The sequence below is a fragment of the Telmatherina bonti genome (assembly GCF_933228915.1).
Source record: "Telmatherina bonti genome assembly, chromosome: 8".
NCBI lineage: Eukaryota > Metazoa > Chordata > Actinopteri > Atheriniformes > Telmatherinidae > Telmatherina > Telmatherina bonti.
The window spans coordinates 17659908-17682275 of record NC_136626.1 but is presented as its reverse complement, the minus strand read 5'-3'; the positions used below and the strand labels follow the sequence as shown (position 1 = coordinate 17682275).

Sequence of the window (22368 nt, the reverse complement as noted above, 5' to 3'; positions counted from 1 at the left end):
AGTGTAGCTCTTATCAGTTAATGTTGAGCTTTTACCATTCAATTAAATAGGTGTCATCAGTTTTATTGCGAATGAAGAGTGCTGAAATTATGTTGCACTGTTCAGTATTCTTTGCTGGGAGCTCTGAGGTTCACAGCAGTGTAAGACTGGTAATGTAGAGTACTTGCTGCCTACTGGAACTGAGCAAGTGGCGGGGGCATCAATTATTAAGACATCTGTCCAGATCTGACACGGCAAACAAGGCGACTGTCCCTACTCGGTTCTGTTGAAGTGTGGCGATTCAGAAGGAAAAACAGAAAAAAAATAAATAAAAAAGAAGAGTTTGCTATTTTGAGAGGTTTTAGCATAAAACATCAAGGAAAAACATTACTGGTCTTAGACCTGTAGCGGTCTGTGAAATCTGATGAGACTCAATAGCAGCTCCAGTAGTATCACTAAGTACTCTTTCATGGGATTTCTCACTAAACATCTATTTTAACTCAGCAGTTTGTATCAGGAATAAAAATGTTCTGAATAAGCAAGTTTAGATGACATTGAAAGGCAACCATTGTGGGTCAGTCAGCAAAAAGAGTCGGATGCTGATGACGTCTGACATATGTCTCAACTCTTCACATATACTGACCTTTTTCACTGGGTTGCCAGTTTTGACTTTGCTTAGTCTAATATTTCTCATCTCCTCAATCTTTCCATCACTATTCTGCCCACTCCTCATGCAGTCACCTGCCATGAGACCCATTTCTACACGTGAAGACGAAGAATCCAAATCACAGTTTCTGCCCACTCAGTCGCCTACGCACATTCTGTACTGCAGGCTCCTCTCCTCCACCTGAAGTGCTCACACAGAATAAATGAGAAATGTGGAGGTGGACTGACGGTCTGAAAATATTATTCTAGCATTACACATTAAATCCCACAGGAAGCACCACTGTGGCAACAGCTGCAAAAAGATACGTACTGTACAGTTTCACTGCTGCATTTTTCTTTAGCATTTTGTGATACGATGGAGAAATATCGTATGAAGATGAAAGAGTACACAATATGTACACAGAAACCAACTGTATGGTATACATGAAATTTCAATGGCCGTCATAACTGATAAATTCTCAGAAATGAATTACATACCTGTTTGTTAGTGTGGCGTTAATACCAGTATAGAAAGTCTGTCTTTTGCCTCGGTGAAATTGTGCTGATTTGCATGAGAGTTACATGACTCACCTAAAAAGTCTAGATCATGACATTTTAACTTGGTTCCAAGACGCCCACAGTCCTGCAGGTAGCTCCAGCACACCTTATTCAAGGTGAGTCATTGTACACAGCTTCATAGGCTGTTGGATCCATTTAATTTGAGTCAGGTTGAAGGAGGGACCTGTAGGACTGCAGCCCTCATTAGACCAATTTGAATAACCCTGATCTAGATGATGACTGAAAAAAAAAAATCTGTATTTTTGCACAAGCTTGCAAAACCACACATCTGATGTGCAGGTAAATTTCTATTTAGCTATCTTTTTTCTCTGTAAAGTAGCATTGAAGGGTTTCTTGCATCACTGAAGCACGTCAGCATACAAACAAGGTGTTTAACTTATAAAAATACAGGTTGCTGTTTAATATATTACTTGTCACCGTTGTAGTTTAATTAGCTGGGTGCTGGCCTGATGCGCTGCAGCTGTGGTTGTTAATTGCCTTGCTCAAAGGCAACTCTGCAGTGATCATTATTATACAGTGACTTCTTATCTAGTCTGCTAATCCTGGCAAATTTGCATCTTATGAAAGTTTGTTGGCAATTAAATTGTATTTTTGTCATTGTATTTTAGTCATATCTTTAACTAGAAATGCTTTGCAGGTCTGATTCACACATAATGTCATCCAGTTTTGTGGCAACTGTGCTAGTTAAGATTAAGATTAAGATTTACTTTATTTATCCCTGTAGGGAAATTGAATTGTAGCAGCAGCATATACGTTAATATATGGGGGTTGACTTTTAAATGAGCAATTAAATAGGGATTATGTGATCTGTTGTTTATATTTAGTTTTGTCACATTTGTTCTTTTGTGTGCTATATGTGAAACTCTTGTACACTGAGAGTATGCACACCCCACAGTGACAACCCATATTAATACTGTTATATTGTAAGCAGTTTTATTGTTTTTAAAACATTGGACTATAACTTATCTAAACTTACCCAAGGAAATCTTTGACCAAAGGCATGAACCTCTTTTAACTCATGACAAAAACAGTCTGCAGTCAAAGTAAAAATGTGCTTATTCTCTCTATTTACCAGCCATGAAGCTTTCTTTAATAATTCTCAGTCACTATAAAACTGCACATAAGTACACAAGCCGTATTTCCCTCCTTTCTATAGCCATTACTTGTGTCTCCATTTTGGATTGTGATTGTTATTTAGAGTTAAAAAAAAGGCATGAAAAACTATAATGACTGATAAACTTTCAACAGTGTTAATAAAGATGGAGAAGCTATGGATAAAATATTATTAGTTTCTGTCTAATCAAAAGATATTTTGATTGTCATTAGAAGGCAAAGAAGCAGCTTTGTGAATTGCATCTAACCTGGAAAACATTACAATTATATAGCTTAAACAATAAACTCAAATATCTTGAGTTCATAACCACAATGGTAACTCTGCAAGAAAAAGTATGTTACTTTAATTAAAAGGGGTTTGCTTTAAAACAGTGTGCGTGTACATGCAGAAAGCATGCACCTTATTGCTTAAACATGCATGTTTTAGTTTAGTTTTAGTTTTTTATTTATATAATAAATCTAAGGTATAGATGATGTTAGAATGATCTGTAGGTTTCCTAGATGGTTCCAATAACCCTGTTTGAGGCCATGTTTTAGAATGAAATATTTTAATGTCCTTGTCCACTTATTATCAGTGTGCAGTTATTCTTAGATGTGTTTGTCTTTTCTAGCTGTAATAGAAACCCATAGTTCTGTTTATTACATAATTCACATTTGTGCAAATAGATTGCACAACAGTCTGGAACAATCAGTGAAATAAACACGACTTGGTTAATTACTGCAGATGAACTACAAGAAAGTAGATTAACACACTAGCTTTGCAGTAAAAATACAGTTAAATGTTCACCACATATGCAGCAGTTTTAGATGAAAACAAAAGGCAAAGTGTCCTTGCAGTAGTTAGTACACAAACTAGGATATTTTAGGCGTAAAGGCGTAAAACATTTTTAGGATTTTACCAACAATTTCACCATTAAAAACTGTAAGTGAAACATGTCACTCGATAATGTAACAGATGAGAACAGTTGCTGTTAGTAAACATCATTTGCCTTCATAAAGAGAGCATATTTTAAGCTCAGCCACATCTTTGAGTGTTGAAAAATGATTCCCCCCCCCCCCCCCCCCCCCCCATATACACACCATGTCTATCAAATATTAGTTTTACTATGTGACGGATTGATTTATCACTTCATGTTCAGAGTGGATAAATATGGAGAGTACATTTCATTCTCTTTCACTGCTTCCATCACAGCCCATATTGAGCAGGCGCTTGGTTTCCATGGTTACACTCCAGTAGGTAGGGTGTTGTTTCTGTGTGTTGGTGTGTGCTTGTGTTGCATATGTTGTGTGTGCTTTGTAAGCTCGTATGTGCAGTGTGCTTCGCAGATATGTGTGTGAAGTGGGGGTTGTGTTAGTGGTGAGCGCTGCCAAGCTCTGAGGAAGAGAATGCTGAAATGTTGGATTCATGCAGGAGGGCAGGCAGCATTTCTAAGATGCTACATTTCATCCAGTGCTGCACCTCCTTACACATATACTCACATACAGAAAGCCAATGTGAGTGCAAGGCAGAAAACTAGATACTCAACATCAAACATTGTGGTTTATGGGTAGAGATGAGCTGAAGCAGCAGGATGAAAGGAAAAACCCATCCAAGTACTTTCTGTTTTCATCAGCCTCAGAAAAGTCACAGACAGTATGTTGTGTACAATGCCAGCGGCGGATCCGAGGCAGTACAGTGTGGATGGATAGGCAACGGGCACGCTCTGTCTTTCCACATGATGGCCTGAGAGCTGCATCTTTCTGCCTAATGAATGTTGGATTATATTTCAGGTTACGTAATGTATACATTAGTTTGCCCTCAAAGAAACGTAATAATCATTAAACTACATAAAACTCTTTTACTCTCCTCCAGCTACTGTATTTGGATGTGCTGCATACATTTACCACCACCAAGGAGATGCCAGAGGTTGTTTTTGCAGGCATTTAACTGTATGTATCTGTTAGTATTATGCAAAACTACTGCACAGATTTTCATGATTTTTTTTATTCTGTGAATTTTTCTTGGACTAAAGTAGATTCCATTAAATTTTGGGAGTGATACAGATCACCTTCTGGATCCAGGAATTTTTAAAAAAAAGATTCAGAAAATTACTTAATGTGCTAAAGTATTGTAACTAAGTTTTTAAAAAAAATACAGTTGTTCTAATTAATTTGTTAGACTGGTGTTAATGTTGCATATAATTTTTTTAACACACACACAGACATTAAACGTTTCACTGTTAACATCATCTGTAAGAATAACCAACTTTAAGGAATCTAATTAGTCAAGAAGTATGTGTTCAGATTTTAAATAAGTGTTGACTTCAGTATCAGAAACAGATTGTGAGGGAGATGGCTGTCTCACTGCTTCTGCTGGCACGCACTGACTTTAAATGAAACCTCATCGATTCAAACACAACAGGCTGTAGAAATTCACTTAAAATGACAGATTCCGAATACTACCAGTGTTGAATGCTTTATCTTCTGATTTACTGGAGCAGCACATTTAGGCTTATTATACAGTGTAAAGAAGAGTTCATTAGAATTTAAAGCAGGGATTTTTTTGTGACTAATACTTCCATCTGCAGGTCCTGCAAGCCACGGATTATTGCACCTTAATAGAGCTGTAATGGATTTAAAACATAATGTATACAAGCAGAAGCTTTCTTTCTTCCACAAATACTCAATAAAGCAATCATGAAATACATTTCTCCCTTCATAAAATTTGCCGTTGCTCAATCAACATGCAGCTAAAACAGCCACCTAGCGTTACACCCACAGAAACGCAGTAATCTTTCACAGATAACGTGCAACACTGTATCCTACATTGTTGTACACCCAAGTTCAGAGTGCCTGCAATCAGATGAAGTGTGTAAGAAAACGTGACCCTGTTTAGACAGAGATTGCAGTATATCTGACAAAACAGGCTGCATGGCACCGTCACATGAGGCTGAAGAGTACGCTGGTGTAATCAGAGGTGTTCATGTTGTGCAGCATAGTGTGAGTACTGATTCACCCTCACACACACATGCTGTTGACCAGTCTTTCAGCCTCATCCACTTCCAATCCCAGCGATGTAAGAACTTCGCCCAACTTTCAGGCAAAGTAGGCCTACTTTTAACAAGCTGTATGAACAAAGTATCTGATACGAAAAGAAAATACACCTTTCTAAAGAAAGATTAAGTCAAATTTCCTGAAGTGGTCATTTTTACAGCAATTTAAGAATGTAATTGTATTTGTGTTCTGTGTAAAATACCTTACGTGTTCTCCTTGAAATCAAATTTAGATTTTTAAGTCAGATACTTTATTGAGAATCATTTTCATCAACAAATGCCCTTTAAAGAGCATGAAACAACAAGGAGTGCAGACATCATCAGTGTAGGTCAACGCTGGCTTGTAGCCATGATCCAGTCCACAGATTCTGCTCCAGGATTAGCTTTGAGCTTCCCATATAATTGCTTGGCTGTAGAGCATATGGAGAGAGAAGGTATGCTGCTTAAAAGCTTCCTTCCCACAACTAATGCCAGACCTGGCAGTTGGTGTTTTGGACATCCAAAAATGTTAGGTAGAGCATTTTTACTTCTGTTCTCAAGTTGGCATGTGATTAAAAAAGTCCTGAAATCTATGTAAAAAGCAAAAACGGTGTTGACAAGAGTTTGGTTTTGTATTTCCAAAGTCCTCTGCTGATGATAATAGCAAATGTTCCAGTCAGTTTCCAGTAGATTAGGTAAATACAGAATGTAGAAAAATTAAGCCTCATATGAAAAGTTAAAAACTCTCTTTTGCTGTATGGATTTTTGTGTTTGCAGTACTATTTATGACCTCCAAAAGAGGCCAGAGAGATGCAGCTGAGTGTTTTTCCATGTCCAGCTGGGATGGCGTGAAACTACCTGGAGCTAGACAGCCTCAATTTTTAGTTTAGCCTCATCAATGAATCTGGAAAGGAGAATTTTAATGCTAAAATAAGTGCATCCTTTTAATATTGCAGCAGCCTTCTAGCTAATGTTAAATTAATGTATCTGTTTAAGTTTCCTTAGTTATGTATGTGCAAAAGGCTGAAGTTTGGAGAATTCCTTTCCTGTTTTCACTTTGTTTGATCAAAGTTTGATCTTGTGTATATTCGATATAGTATTGAATTTCAATATAAACAAACACAAACGTATTATTAGCCATGCATTTGGAAACTGTAAGCCTTTCATAAATATGGTGAAAACAATTCTGTTGTCATTGTCTCAATGACTACAGATAATTTGGTATTAAATTACTGACATAGTATTGGTTTCTACTATATTTCACTGAGATGTGTCTCCTAAGTGGTGGCGAGGATTAATCTGTTGCTCATCTTCTTATGATTACCTGGGTAAGATCCCAACAAACAGCTGAGGGCTTCACAATGGAGATTTTTTGCAGACACAATACTGTGAAGGAAAAAATACATCACATCAGGTCTTTTGTAGGTCTCTGTGGTTCACATTTGCAATTCTTTTGTGTGATGTTAAGTCGAGCTTCTACGGTGGATTTCCATTTTTGCTTTTCAAATGTGGAGTCGTATTAAAGATGAGGGGTGTTTACCTATCCCCCCAGAGAGCCAGCAGCGTAGCAGTACAATACAAACAGGATATTGACTGTGAAACAGCATCTTCTTACCTCCTGAGAAATCTGTACGTGATGTATGAACACAATCAGATTAAGAGAAAAAAAAAAGAGGAAAATGTGTGCGTTTGTGTCTTTGTATTTGTATTTGTAAAAGTATGAGTAAATGTAATTTATTTTCAAAATATATCACTGTTAATACCTATAGTTAGTGTAATATAAAGGATGCATGTAACAAAAAACAGCTTAAATTTGAAATTGATAAATCTGCCTTTTAAACCCAAGTAAATAAATCAGGTAGAATTAATTAGCATCATAGAATATAACAAAGAAAATGGCTCTAGGGCAAGCAGATCCGAGGAAGGCTGACCCCTTCTCTGGTCTCTGATTTTATGCACATGGTCAGTACGGCTACTTACTGTGAGAAGTAAGTCAGCAAAAGCACACAGTTCAGGACACGTGCTCTGCATGCACCAGGAAGGCCCTTATAAGAAGCATTTTCAACATTCAGTGAAGTTAAATGAGGAAAAAGAATAAATAAAATTGAATGAGAGTTTGTTATGTTTGGAAGTTCATGATTTCTCTTTATATCAGCTTAATTATGAAACATGAAAGTGCTTCAAATTTCTAGAATGTTTTGTGAGAGCTGAAATGAGATGATGACACATGATGAATAAAAATATGCCTCTTTAATCATTGTGGATCTCTGTGCTGTTTTAATTGATTTTTTTTCTATTTCTGTCTTCACATAATTTGTAGGGACATTATTTCATTGTGAGGGAATAAAACAAAACTAGCTTATTGCTGAATCTCTGCAGTTTGAAGTATGTTGTCCGTCACCAACAAAATAACACTGATATGCGTTGGAAGTAGGGACTGAGGATCTGTGGTTTTCACACATAAGATTAATTCTCTTTTCTTGTAATTTTATCTCAGAAACCCCAGCAGATACAAATCAATATCCTTATAGGAGATGAAAAAAGAAAGCAGGTTTACACTGATGTCTTGGCCTTTTTTTTTAACTAGTGTTTTCTTTAGTTGACTATTTTATGGTGGAAATACAAGATTTTCTGAAAACTGATAGCAAGATGTTTGTGTGTCTGTGTGTGTCTGTGTGGATTTGAACTTTGGGATTATGCTGTACAATGTTTGGACAGGCTAAATGAAAGCCAGTAAGCAACAACTTGGCAGTGTATTATTAAATGGGGTTGCTTTAGTGCCTTGATGCCAAAGTAGACATGTTAGTAATCAAACATTAGACTAATGTAATTTTACATTCATTAGGTTCAGTAGATGCTCTTAGATTTACATGTCTGAGATTCAGATCTATTAATTAAATATAGCTGCTGTACAATGTAGAAAATTCATCAGTATATCTGTGTATTATTTGTCCTTTTAGAGATTTTTTCAGCTGCCGTCACTAACAGATTTAAATCTTTTCATTCATTCATTCGTTCGTTCATTTGTTCGTTCATACATACATACATTCATTCATTCATACTCAGTTTCGTGCACACCACACATTTATACAAAATGTAACGTTAAACGTCCCAGATGGACCTTTGACTAACATTTCTGGCCTCACTGATGCCTTTTTATCTGTAAAATATGACACGGTGATCTTTAGTGACAGAGTGAGCGAATCACTCAACCTTTCTGCATTTAGGCTTTTACTGTTCTAGTTTTGTTGATGTTTGATTATTGGCTTTGTGCATACCTGTTGAACCATTCCTTTTTATTTGTGTGTGATTAATTGTGTGTTTGGCTAGAAAGGTTTAATCCTTTTACAGACTGTTAGATTAAATAGTGGCGTTAAAAAAGGTACTTATCGCCATTTTTTGGTCATGTCATAATTATGGATGACAGAATATTTCCAAGTTTTGTCTGGCATTACACTAGTTGCTGGCTCAGTGTCTTTGAGCATGCTCAATACATTAACATGAGTCCTTATAGGAGAGGATGGTGATGGTTAATGGCAAAAGTGAGGTGTGTTTTGACCTGGAGAGCAAATGGAATTTTTGCTGCTCTGGATTTTCTATTCATAACATTTAGGTTTATAATGTCACACGTTATGAATGATCACGGTAAATGACTTGGAAACGTGCAAGCACATAGGACCCAAGTGAGTTCCAGAGTTCTGCTGTACTCTGGTAAAACCTGTCTTGTTACTGAGTAAGACCAAGGAAAACAGTCTGGTCTCGGATGGGGAAGTTTGGGGAAACATAATACACACCATTGTTAAGAATTCACTTTGTTAAGACAGCAGCATTAAACTGAATAATGGTTTAAACAGAAGTTGAAGCACTTCAAACACTATCCAATGCTGTTTTTTTTCTAAGGATTATATAAAATATAATAGTAAATATTTAATCTGCTCATGAAGTAATAATTGTATGATATTTTCAATATTTTATCAGCTTTATTTATTTCTTTTAACCTCCCTTGGTATTAGTAATGATTGTAGAGCATAAAGAAAATGTAAGTATCAGTATTCTTTTTCAGCTATCATCATCAATGTGTTGCTCCAATCAACAGCTGTGAAAATATTAAATGACTCAAAACCGGCTATTAAAAAGAAATCACAAGAAATGAGGCATTTACTGTCAATGTTGGGGAAAAAATATAATTTCCAGCCAAATACAGCAAGTGGTGAAGTTACTATTCATGTTCTCAAAACACCACTTGTATAATTTTGCGGACTAAATGCAGAAAAACCTGCATGTTACTGTGTGGAAAAAATGACCAAGCCTGGTGTTGTCACAGTCCTTGTTTCCTTCTAGAGTTAAACATGACACTTATTGCTAGTTTTTTTGTTTGTTTTTTTAAATCGAGCCAAAACATGAAATCACACTACATCTTGCAGGTTTAATTTATAAAACTTAAATTGTTTTTTTTTGTAGATTTCTAGATGTATTTTCACAAAAAAAAAAAATTGCAAATGCAAATTAAATGATAAATATAGTTTATGTTAGAGTGTGATTGACAGGAGATGAGGAGAGAGTACACAAATGTAGAAATACTTGCTGGAGACAGCTGGATTGATATAGCAACAGTTTTGTGTAGAGAATTTCCAAAGGTGCTGAAGTGGCAAGATTCAAGCTCTCAAACAAAGATTAACACAACTCATAATGGACTAACTGACAACGCAAAGCTAGGCTGAAAAAGATACAAACCAGGACAGGATATATATCGACCTGGGGATGAGCAAAGGAAACCAAAGAGTATGTGTTCTGATGGTGCTAATGACTAAATAAGGAGCCAGCTGTAACTAAGAACCAGATAGGCAGCAAAAATCCAAAGGGGTAACAGGAAACCTCTGCTAGATAAAAACAAGAAGTTTAACAATATGATCTAGACAAAAGAATACAGAACACAATAAAACAGAACATAAGGAAGCCTTCATGATGAACAAAGAACACACACAAGACTTGAAATAGAAATTTAACTGGAATTAAACCAAAAGCCAAGTATTCTGGCTTGTATATGTTGGGATATTATAAAGTATCAGTGTTTTAAATAAGACCATTGTGTACACTAACAAAGTTGAAGTGGTGCGTAGGGTCTGTGAACCCTGCTGTCTTCATGAAGGCTACTGGTTGCAATGAACAAACTGGGTCTTGTTACAACGGAAAGGTGCACTTGTTTCCAGGACAATAGCCATGTTGGAAAATCCATCTGAAGACTTTTGAGTATAAAGTACTAAACAAAGATTTGAGCCCTGCTAGTCTATGAATTCACTATGATTTTACTGCCTTCATCTCCACTTGACTATGTAAAGCAATGGATCCTTAAAATGGCACAGGCTCTTCCCTGATGTGTTCATGTTGCTTTCCATAACTCAGTGGATCTCACAAGTTTCTGTCTGCATTGTTTATGTATTTTTATGACAGGGATCCTGTTACAGGGTTTCTCTCGTCTGGCATCCCCATGCCCGACTTGAATTAAACTACTGTCAAAGTTGTAGGTTCAACTGCGAAGTGAACAGATGGAAATATGTGAAAATTATATTTGTGTGACACAAAGGTAGGGGAATATTGTTGGAAAAATGGCCTCATATACAATCTTCAATAAAGCCGAGCTGCTTCAGAGTTGTGACGCTCAGACTCTAATCTTTATTTTCACTGTTTCTTTTTCCCTCAGAGTGCACATCTGGCAATGATTGACACTCTGATGATGGCGTACACAGTGGAGACTGTGAGTGTGGAGAAAGTAATGGTGTGCGTTCGTCAGTATTTATCATCATCTTACAACCCTGAGGTGGAAACACCGTATGACACAGAGGATGCAGTGACCACCTGGATTAACAAGGTTTGTAACACTGTCTGTGTGTATCATGATTTGCATGTATATGCATTTCATTTAATTATCTAAACATGATAAACTCAGTTAAGACCTCTTTGTTTTTATGCTATGACTTAAATCTCAGGTGTGTACCTATGTCCAAATTCCTATGTACAAACACGTACAAATGGCAAATAAACAATCTGAGATACACCCTGCATGTTCCCTTTTATATAAAAAGATTTGTAAACACTGCGTGAGGAGCTGACAAAGTTTTTAGACACTTTCAAATGTCACTTTTAATCAAATTTATCTTAACAAAAATACACTCAATTTCATTCTCCTCAGTTTGCATGTAATACTTTGTTTTGTGTTTGTTTTTTTTGGTAACTTGATGAAAGGTTATTAGGGTATTTCACTTCTAAATGGTCTCAAGGAATCATCAAGAAAACAGAAGAAAATAAAAGGCACAAGGTTGGAGAGGATTGCCCATGGCTGTGAGAGCCATGATTGTCACAGGGAAAGCATTCGTCAGGGAAGGGTTTCTAGAAAATGAATATGGCTACAACAATTAGCCTAGAAATGGTCATTAGCTGACAGATAAACATCAAGCTACTTGTTTTTATGATATAGATTCAGGTTGTTTTTTGAGATGCGAGAACAATATGTACAACACTATACCAATCACCCCGTTATTGTTAAATGGCGAGACAGAAGCTGTTCCCCACTAAAACGCTCATACGAACGAGCCTGTTGGGAATTAGATAAAAGGTACTTCAATGACTTTCAAAAACAGAATCCTCTGGTCTGATTGAACACTTCTGCAGCAACGTGTTATGTTGCAGCAAATTTAGCTTAATGCATTTGAACCTGCATGACCTGTAAAAACATGCCATTTATTCTTTTTAAATGAATGCGTGTAGTTGTTCGCTTCCGTAGCCTGAATGCACAGATGGCCGCGGGTCCCCCATCCAGTACAACAGAATCAAGTCAGTTTACATTCTTTGAGCATTGGTTTGCTGCCAGCTCTGAGCTTCACACTCTCACAGAACACACAAAAGCCAACAGGAGGCGTGGTCAGGCGGTCCTCCTGGCCAAACATATGGCTCTCAGTTGGAGTGCACTTTTTTTTTCCAATTTTCTGAATTTTTACTGTACCTTTTTTACTCAGTACTTTCATCCCCACTCATCTGAATGTCACTGTAATTCAGCTGAACGTATAAAAACTCTTGGCTATTGAAGGCTCTTTTGCAGGCAAAGCCATGTGCAGAACAGAACAGACAGTGCAGTGATGGAAATGCACCATGGCAACATCCTAAAGTAAAAAATGTGCTGTCAATATTTTGTGTCATTTAATTAAAAGATTCAATTAATTGAAGTGCTTCCACCTAAGCTTCAATGCGTAGCTGTTAGTGTTTGAGTTTTTATTATAAAATAGAAGCTATCATTTGCAAGACAGCTGTATGAATCAGAAAGTACTTTTACTTGACTGACTTTTTGTGACTTGGGTCATTTAAGCCCTTGTTTTTACTCTTTCTTTCAGGTGAATGAGTATCTTAAAGATGTTGTGGCTCAGGTGCAGAAGAAGAAGGAAACCCAGAATGCTGATCCAGCTGGGAGTCCTCGGGTGAGTGTTTTCCTTTCCCTTTTTAATCTCCCGGCTGTAGCTCCTCACAAACTATAAATACTGTAAACATCACAAGTTTGATGGACAGATTCAACCAAGCTGAGTAAAATCCTTGGCTCCACTTAATGGATTTACCACGACATTTGCTTTTTGACTGACACTTATTTGTCCTAGGCCTCTGTGTCACTTCAGTATCTGGAAGACGCTTCCTCCACACAACTTAAGCTGTTTAAACTCAGCTACCATCGAAGAATATCTCACTCTTATGTGGCTAAGCCTCATATTAGACTAAAGTCTGTATTTAATAAGTCACAAAAACAAAGATAGGTGCATTTTATATCATAAGTTTATCTGCCTTGACGATATGACACACTTCAGTCATTTGTATTTCCACCTGAGGATCAGTGCCAAGTGGTCCCTTAGTGTTGCCTGACCCTAGTTCAGGGTTCAGTCCACAGTCCAAACCAGTTATATAACTGAGTGTTGAATCAGCAGTAATGTCTAATGTCATAACCAACCCAGTGTGGCTTTTGTGTGTGTGTCTGTGGTATTTATATGATTAACAGGAGAAATCTTTGTCTGCTTTCTGTTGTTTGGCAGTCTGTTTGTGATTAATCAATATTTAATCCACTAAATAATGCATTCACTCAGTGGTAGAAAAAAAAATGACCATATTAAATTCAGATGCCTTATAAATCTCAGAATAAGATACTTATGTGAAAGTAACTTTTCTCGCAAACATACAACCCATTCAGGAGTGCATGGCAACTAATTTACCTTCATGCTGCTGAGACAAATCACGAGGATTCAGACCGCGTGAGTTTCAGTGCCAAAACTGACAAATTAGAAATTAAGTAATGTTCATTAACTAACATGCATTAACAATAAAACATGTATTTTCAAGTGTCCACATGCAAGATGGGCAAAACATATTGGACTATAACATGGTAAAAAATAATGTTAATAATATGAAAAAAATAATATGATACCTTTGTTTTGTCTTGTTGCCCTATGGTCCACCAGGATGAGATAATTAAACACAAATGCGAGCTGCAAAATTACTTATCTTGCATAATTTAAAATATTGATGTAAAGATACCTGCTTGCAGTGGTGCTTATCTCTAGTTTGATGTAGCAACATGATAAAAACCAAATCTAGATTAATCATTGTGCATTATATTATTAGTGAAGCTGCTGTAGTTATAAAATACATGGTATACATTAATACGTTATATCATAAATCATTAAGGAGATATAGACTGGAATAAGCTCCTGCCTTATCTCAGCTACAGAAATACAGATATAGCATGATATGATAATATCTACACTAGAAATTAAATTTCCAGTGATGAAATCTTGTTCCAACTTGCAGCTCAAGCCTATTGGGGGATTTGTATACCGGTACTCTTTATTTTAAAACTGCCTTGTGTAACAGAAGTTTAGTTATATTGTGATGCTGCACAAAATTTTCATTGCATCCATTTCCCATCAATCTGACAGAGCAGAATGATGAACGAAGATGGAGGAGTAGATGGATAATGTCATTCATGTACTTACCTTTATGTTCATCCTTCATGGTTTGCTTCAGCATCTCACTCCCATCACCTTCATTAAACCCCACCAGCAATTTTCAGGAAGGGATTAAAGTGACCTTTCTCTGGTTATTAAATCATGTAGTGGCTTTTTTTCTAAGTTTCTTTGATCCCTGAAAGTCATGAATACCCTCAGTGCATGTTCAGCTATCACAGCACAGCTCTCTTCTTACTCATCAGCAGTGGTTTATTCTCTCCTCTCATTAATTTATCTTTCCTCAGGAAAAACTGTTTTGTCCCTTTCATCTCTAGCAAATTATGTCAGACAGCACACAATGACCCAACACTGTCAGTAAAGCTTCTTTTCATGGATGTTTAAAGAGTTAAGTTCTGCTGAAGTCACACATGACAGTCTTACTCATGTGTTTTGAACTGCAGAAATGTAAAACTGCACTTTCAGTGTTCCCCGTCTGACTCCCAAGGCTGCACAGACTTCCACAGTGTTTGATGCTGATCTGACCAGTCAGTATGCAGATGCAGCACTGAATACCTCGTGTCCCTCATAAACAGACAGGAATACTTTCATTTATAACAGAAAGAAGCAAAAACTGATATCACATCATTCAATTTTCAGATATTTCTACATGTTTGTTAAAGAAAAAGTTCTCTGTAATACTGACTGGTTTTGAGTTGATACTTTCTGCAGTATAGTAACTGTGTGGGTTTTGCTTACGGCAGCCATTGCTCTAATTTAAACTGACGACTGGGAAAGTCAGTCATTGGATGCTGCAGCTGAACACTTTCAAATGAACTGACGTTTGTATCAGTCTGATTTCACTTGCTGATAGTAGGTTTTAAAGGCAAACATTTTAGTCAGTAAGTATAAGAGAGAGATTCAAGCCATGTGAGGGTTTAATGGAACAATGAAATCATTGACTGTTTTTAAAACACTGCCTCTTGAGACATTAGATTTTCTGAATTGTAATTAGTATCTAACCTCAGGGTTTCTCTGCCTCATAAACAAGATGTTATATGGTAAATTTTTCTGTCAGGTTATTTGATCTTGTAGTTGTAGTAAAATCCAGCTCTTTACTCACTGTAAACATATTTCTTTTTTTTTTTTTAAAAAAGTAATGATGATTATAAATACCAGTACTACTGTATTGTCCAATCCGCTTATCTTTCGCATCTGCAGTAAAAAAAGTGGATTCCTTTTTTTTGTTTCCTTGTCCCTCCATCACTCCTCTCTCCACTTTTGCTTTATGAGTCATGCAGGCAGCCTCTGTCTCAGACAAATATACGGATACATAGCCTCTTAGAATGATACTGCAGCGCTCACTAAAGCCTAGAGTGCTTTTATTTTGAACTACTGCATTATTTGTATGAGTAAGGACAGTTAGAGGATAAGAGGAGGGGACTGCAGAGGCGGCGTCAGGACAAGGAAACAGAGGACTAATCATTTTTTAAGTTGGAAAAGCTGAGCTGTAGCTCAGTCAGAGAAGTCTGCATGAGAGGATAAACTTGGAAAGAAGCAACGTCAGGATCATTTAAGTTAAGTTGAGTGGGGTGTGTGTCTGTATAAACGCACGTGTGTGCATGCACTGCCATTCTGCTATGATGCCGCCCCTACTGCGGACCAAATGTTCTGACTGGCTATATACCGAGGAGTGTAGCTTGATTTCCTCTCAGCTTGTAAAGGTGGTGAAAGGGAAGAGTTTGTGTCTGTCTGTTGATAAACACTGTGAAATTAAACAGAAAATTAAAAATCAAGACTCAAAAATTTAAAAGGAAATATCTGAATTTCATTTAATTCATGCATAAATACATGTCATTTCACATTAGACAGCAAATGTAATTATGAGGATAGGTATTAACAAAATAGTTTACTAATGCATGGCATCATTAAAAAATGGTCACATATATGTCAAAACAGAGTAAACACTGTGTAAAGTCACCTGCATCCACACAGAATTACTCAAATGGTAAAAACTTGCATGTGAACTATGTTCATGAGAAAAACTAAATGTTGTAGCGCTATAAGATATACAGTGTATGAGATAAATTGCACCAACTTAATTATAGCAGGTTCTGTCTCTTTAATCCCTGTAAGATGATTGATTGATTTTCTTATTTACATCATGATTAATAATGCAAGAATTTAGTTAACTAGAGGACTGAAACTGGTTCCAAAGACTACCTGGTCACTGGTAAATGGATAAAACGAATTAACTAATACATTTTAGATTAGATTACATCAGATGTGTTCTGCTGATGGCTTCAGATTTTGCTGGAAACCCAAAATTACCATTCAGAAAGCTGCAACAGTAATCAAATCAAGAAAATCCACAAGCACTATTGCTGGTTTCTCTTCTGCTTAAAGCCTTTTCTGTTCAGTTTGAAGTTTTCATTAAACAGTGTCTTCACGGCTTGCCTTTGAAGGTGAACACTTGCCAGCCACTTTGAGTGGCATGTACATTTTTGGTCTTTGATGCCTTTAGGTTGAGTGGGAATTAACTGTGGAAGTAGCTTACACTGTAAGGAGATGGCTGACAGTTCAGTACCACTCATGCAGTGAAAATATTATAGGATATACAATCACCAGCCACTTTTTTTTTAGGTTTGACATGTTATTATGAGGTAAGACGCATTTTTGCCTCCAGAATTGCATCAGTTCTTTGTGGCACAGATTCAACAAGATGGTTTACACATTCCTCTGAGATTGTTGTCCATATTGACCTGATAACTGCAGATTTGTCAGCTGCTACACATCAATAATATGATCTTGTGTTCCACCTCATCCTAAAGGTGCTTTACTGGATTAAGACCTGGTGACTGTGGAGGTCGTTGGAGTACAGTGAAATCATTCTTCCGCTCAAGAAACCAGTTTTAGATATTTTAGTTTTATGACTTGGTGCATTATCCTGCTGGAAGTAGCCAGCAGAAGATGTCATGAAGAGATGGACATAGTCTGTAGTCTCTGTTTCCTGTTCTGAGCTGATAAGAGGGGCCACCAGTGTGGTCTTCTGCTGCTGTAGCCCATCTGTTTGGAGGGTGGATGTGTTTTGGGTTCAGAGGGGACACTCAGCAGACCTTATTTGCATTGAGTGGTTCTTGAGTTAGTGTTGCTTTTCTGTAATATTCAGTCAGCCGGCATATTCTCCTCTAACCTCTGACATTAACAATGCATTTTCAAACATACAACTTACAGGATATTTTCCCTTTTTCTAAATATTCTCTGTAAATCATAAAGATGAAATCCTAGTGGATCATTTATTCATTCCTTTCCATAACGCTTAGTCCAATTAATGGTTGCAGGGAAGCTGGAGCGTATTCAATTAGCAATTAGCAGGCGAAAGGCATGGTACACCCTGGATAGATCGCCAGGCCAGGTTCCCAGCAGATCAGCAGTTTCCAAAATACTTAGAGCAGCCCATCTGCCACCAATAACCACACCATCCCCATTCTGATTGTCGTTTTGCTCATGTCTACATATCTAGCCATTTGTGTGAACAAAGAATTGACAGGTATTCCCAGTAAAATGGCTGGTGGGTGTGTGTGTGTTTGTGGCATGTGAAAACAGTTCCACTAAATCTGGCTGCAATAAAAAAGAAAAGAACCAGAAGCCAAAGACATCATGTAAAAATTCTTGCTGTAAACTGTGGTGGTCGCATTCTGTCATCAGAAGATGCATGACCAGGTTCATTTGGCTCGGCCTAGAAGCGGTCGAAGATGTCCCTTTGAAGTTTAATACATCAGTGCAAGGTTGGAAGGTAATATGAGAATCAAAGGGCTTTTATTGGAATTGTGACAAAAAAAGACACCAGCAGGTGTAAAGATTTTCCCGCGTGCTCACTTCTGTTATTCAGCTGATTTTGGAGTATTTAAGAATGATTTCCATTTGTGAATTATTTCTTGTGGACCTGTGAATTATCACACGATAAGGCTTACTTTCTAAGAGACAATAACAAGCTGAAACTCTGGGCTAAAACTGCAATACATTACTTACACTTGTGCTTTCTTTTTTTTTTTTTTTTTTTTTTTTTTTTTTTTTTTTTTTTTTACCAAAAATGAATTTGAAATATTACATTTGTTTTCCTGCTTTACCAGAAAGAAAAGTTTTACATGTGCTGTTGTTTTTTAAATAAGTCTGACCATGATCCCTTTTAAGAAGATTTAATTTGATCTCACTACAGGTTAAGTGTCATTCTGCAGATCAACAATTAAAACAAGCTTAATTCAAATTTCATGGTTATTTGACATGAGTGGGATCTCTTTCACAAACACTCATAAGTATACTCCTGTTTTTCCACCTTTGGTATCACAGTTGTCACGTCTTTCTTTGTAATACTAATCGCCTTACAAAAACTAATCTCACTAACAGGTGTTTGTTTGTTGTTTTCTTTTTCCTTTTGCTGCGCTGCTGCAGTCTCCAACCAAATGGTACATGAAGCTTGTGCCTGTAAGTCTACTAATTAGTGCTGCATTCTCTCAGCTGTGTTTATGATGACCATCTCCCATATGTTCTCCTGTTTGTCTCGACTGTTGCAGTTTTATTGCATGTGTGCTGTCAGCCTGTGACTTCAGTTGCATAAACAGCTAATCTCTCTCAGCTTCTGTTTTTAATTGATAAATAAATTCCTCCATATCTCTATATGGTTTCGTATACATACCGATAGTAAATGACATAGAGGTCTTTCAGATTTCTTTATTGGGTGCCTGCATATCATGTTTGGTTAACTAACATTATAAGTATTGGATATTTTTGTCTTCAAAGTTTCTTCATTTAGCTAATGTCAATGTTCTTGTTAGTGTGGTTAGACGTTTTGGGGGAATCACTGTGGTGGTTCCTGGAGAGAAAAAAATGAAAAAGGGAAAAAAATTGATTACATTGATTGGATGGCTAGGAGCCATTGGCCTGAAATAGTATCAAAGCTAGCGCTTACTGAACCCCCTTTGAATGATACAATGCTCAGGACTGGTTTTGGTATTTATATTAGAAAAACTAAATAATTAATATCAGATCACAGCATCCAGAAAAATAAATCTTGACTGTTCGCGCTCGTAACAGCTGGTATCCCTCATTGACTCTCCCATATGGTCCTTTTCCCTGCAGTTGAAACATTTTTTTGCTCAAGTTGCAAGGCTCCAGAACAGTCTGATTACCTCCATTCAAGAGTAAATCTAATGAAACCATGTGAGGTTCTGGAGTGATTTTTTTGCAGCTGTAAAGATCCAGTCAAAGCATAGCTGTGATGAAGGTTGCCTCCTTATGCAGCTCTGATGTTTGCAGCCATTTTTAATTATTGTGAAAAGAAAAAAACAAGACAAATCTAGTCCAACAACACCTTGTGGAGATACAAGCAGGGCAGAGCTTCAAGGTTCAGTTTGGTTCATAGTGTTTCATGTCATGCAGGCTCGCTACAGGAAAGAGCAGACCTCGACCCAGCCGGCTCCCTGCATCCCCCCAGTGGACAACCTTCTGAAAGACAGCACAGACGGCTCAGCACTGGGAGCACTGCTGCACTTCTACTGCCCTCAGCTGCTATCACTGGATGGTAAGGAAATAGGAATGGTAGTTTGGAGGGCGGTCAGTATTCCAGGGGGATTAAATATTGATTTTACAACAACAATTATCTTATTGTGTATCTTCAACTGCTAAAATTCCCAACTTGCTTTGTTCAGCAGTATATCTGACCTTTTTTTAAACCAGAAAAAATTCCTTTGTCAAGATTTAAAAAAATATGTTGCGTTAGTGAAATGTCAGTAACATTCTCCCTCCTTCCTCTTAACAGTTCATTCAATTGATCAAAGGTCAGTCACAAACAATAGGTCCAACATAACCACATCAGATCATTGATTAAGCACGTAAATAAGAAGGCAGACACGTCAGCTACCCGTTTAGACATTTTATTTACCCAGCTCTTCGACAGTCATTGAGCTAAAAGATTAATCAATCAACTTAGTTTACTCTTGAATATTTCACCTCACAGCTCCGCCCATTCGCTGATGAAATTACACAGCTCTCATGATGGTTCAGACTTTCACTAAACTTTGTACTTTTAAAACATCAGGAGTTTATTTAAAGACTGATTTTTTTTTCCCTGTCCCATTTTACCCAGAGCAGATCTTAAACAATCATCAGCAGCACAGTAAAAAAAAAAAAAACATTGAAGCAACTGTTTGAATCGCAGCTCATCAAGCTCATCCTGACACCCTGATGACTCTTTCTGCACTCCTAGACATTTATCTGAAGGAGAATATGAGTCTGGCTGATCGACTGTACAACCTGCAGCTCATACAGGACTTCTGCAAAGACAACCTGAACAACTGCTGCCACTTCACGCTGGAGGACATGCTCTACGCCTCCTCCACCATCAAGGTACGGCTCAGATGTGAAGACAAAATATCAGCGAGAGTTTGAAAGGTTTTGATGGTAGTTCAGATCTTTTAGTGTTTAACAGCTATAAAACTTTCTAAGCTGGTAGTTCTTGTGGCACAAAATCTTACAGTTGAGAGGATTTTTTTTCTAAAAATGCTGTTAATTCATCTTTAGGTTTGTCAATAAAACACATGAGAAATCTAAACAGTGTGACAGCAGCCGGTGAGGATGGTGAAATAAGAGAAGAGAAATGAGCAAAGCTGAAGGCCAGTGTAGTGAGTCGTGCTGTGGAAAAACATATCAGTCCAAACAGTCTTCACCAACCACAAGCTTGGAGAGCTGCCTTCTGCAACCTTCTTTATTTCTATGCTGGTTCCATTTTTTTCTTTGCTGTAAGTTTCTTCCCATTTTTTATTCTTTCATTATCCTGTCTTTCTTTTTTTTCTTTTTGACCTTATGGGATTTTTATAAATTCTCTCCTCCTGCGGTTTCTTTTTTCTCCTTTTTTTCCATTTGACCAGCAGATTTGATTCATGCTGTTCAGCTTTACATACATTAACTCAATTTCCATCAAACGCTGCTGTGTTTCTGTAATTTGTGCATTTTTTTCCATACATAGTTTGTGTTGCTGCAGGAGTGTATCTGTCCCAGAAACAGCTCCTGTTTTCTACATTAAACATCCACTCTGCCCCAGTTTCCTTTCTTCTCTGGTAAAAACATATATTGGCCACTTGAGAATTGCCAATTAAACATGGAGAGGAGTGGAGAAGATTATTTTTTATATAGTCGACAGCTGAAGAAAAAAGCCTGTGTTTTTATTTAAACATAACAGTCTGTTTTTTTATATCATATTCTGCTGTGCTTATTTGGAGGGAACTTGTGCTGCATTTACATGTGTAAGTCTATAATCATTCTGTTAATCTGGGAGTTTCATGTGACTTTTCCTCCCTGCTGCATACTTTGTTCCTTTTGAGTCAATCAGTGTTTTTTTTGTTTTTTAGCTGCATGACCAGTAAGGTTGATGTGTCTGGATGGAGTCTGGATTTGCCTTAAACTGTCACTTCAGCATGTCCTCATTTGCAGGATTGTTGTTCTCAGCACAGACAGAATTCAGATCACTGAAGGGACAAACCTCATTTGAAACAAGATAAACATGTCAGACACCTTTAAAAAAGGATGATGCTTTCAGTTCAGTTGTTGCCACATATTTAATGAGCTGTTTCATAAAGTTAATTTATTGAGCATCCTTTAGAATTCGTATTTTTTAAAAAAGTCATGTCTAATAGTTACATGGAATTGGATAATTGATATATATATATATATATATATATATATATATATATATATATATATATATATATATATATATAGTGTGTGTATGTGTGTGTATAGATATTGAGTGGCCTGAACCAGCCAGCAGTGCTATTTCGCTGACACTGATTTCTGGAGGGATAAAACTGTCCCAGCTAGGCAGAGTTATTGCCAGGCAGAAGCAGTACCGCACAACCAGAACCACATACAGAGTCAGTCAGACTCAGTAACCTTGACCCAGATTTAAGGCAGGAACATTTTCAGCTGTGCACTGCGGCCCCTCACACTAATGGAGACCTTATTATTGAGATTGAGCAAAGACATTAGAGAGGAGGGAGAAGGGAGAGAGG

General features: G+C 37.1%; 1 protein-coding gene across 1 annotated transcript in view; it reads left to right on the top strand.

Moving 5' to 3' along the window:
- Nucleotides 1-22368, top strand: part of camsap2a (calmodulin regulated spectrin-associated protein family, member 2a) — a gene marked incomplete at both ends in the record, with an annotated part of 39755 nt that overhangs the window by 4882 nt on the left and 12505 nt on the right. Inside the window, 5 exons of the mRNA XM_079244980.1 lie at nt 11029-11196; nt 12713-12796; nt 18755-18787; nt 19742-19883; nt 20568-20707. Coding sequence (XP_079101106.1) covers nt 11029-11196; nt 12713-12796; nt 18755-18787; nt 19742-19883; nt 20568-20707 — 567 coding nt within the window. The remainder of the gene's footprint in view (nt 1-11028; nt 11197-12712; nt 12797-18754; nt 18788-19741; nt 19884-20567; nt 20708-22368) is intronic.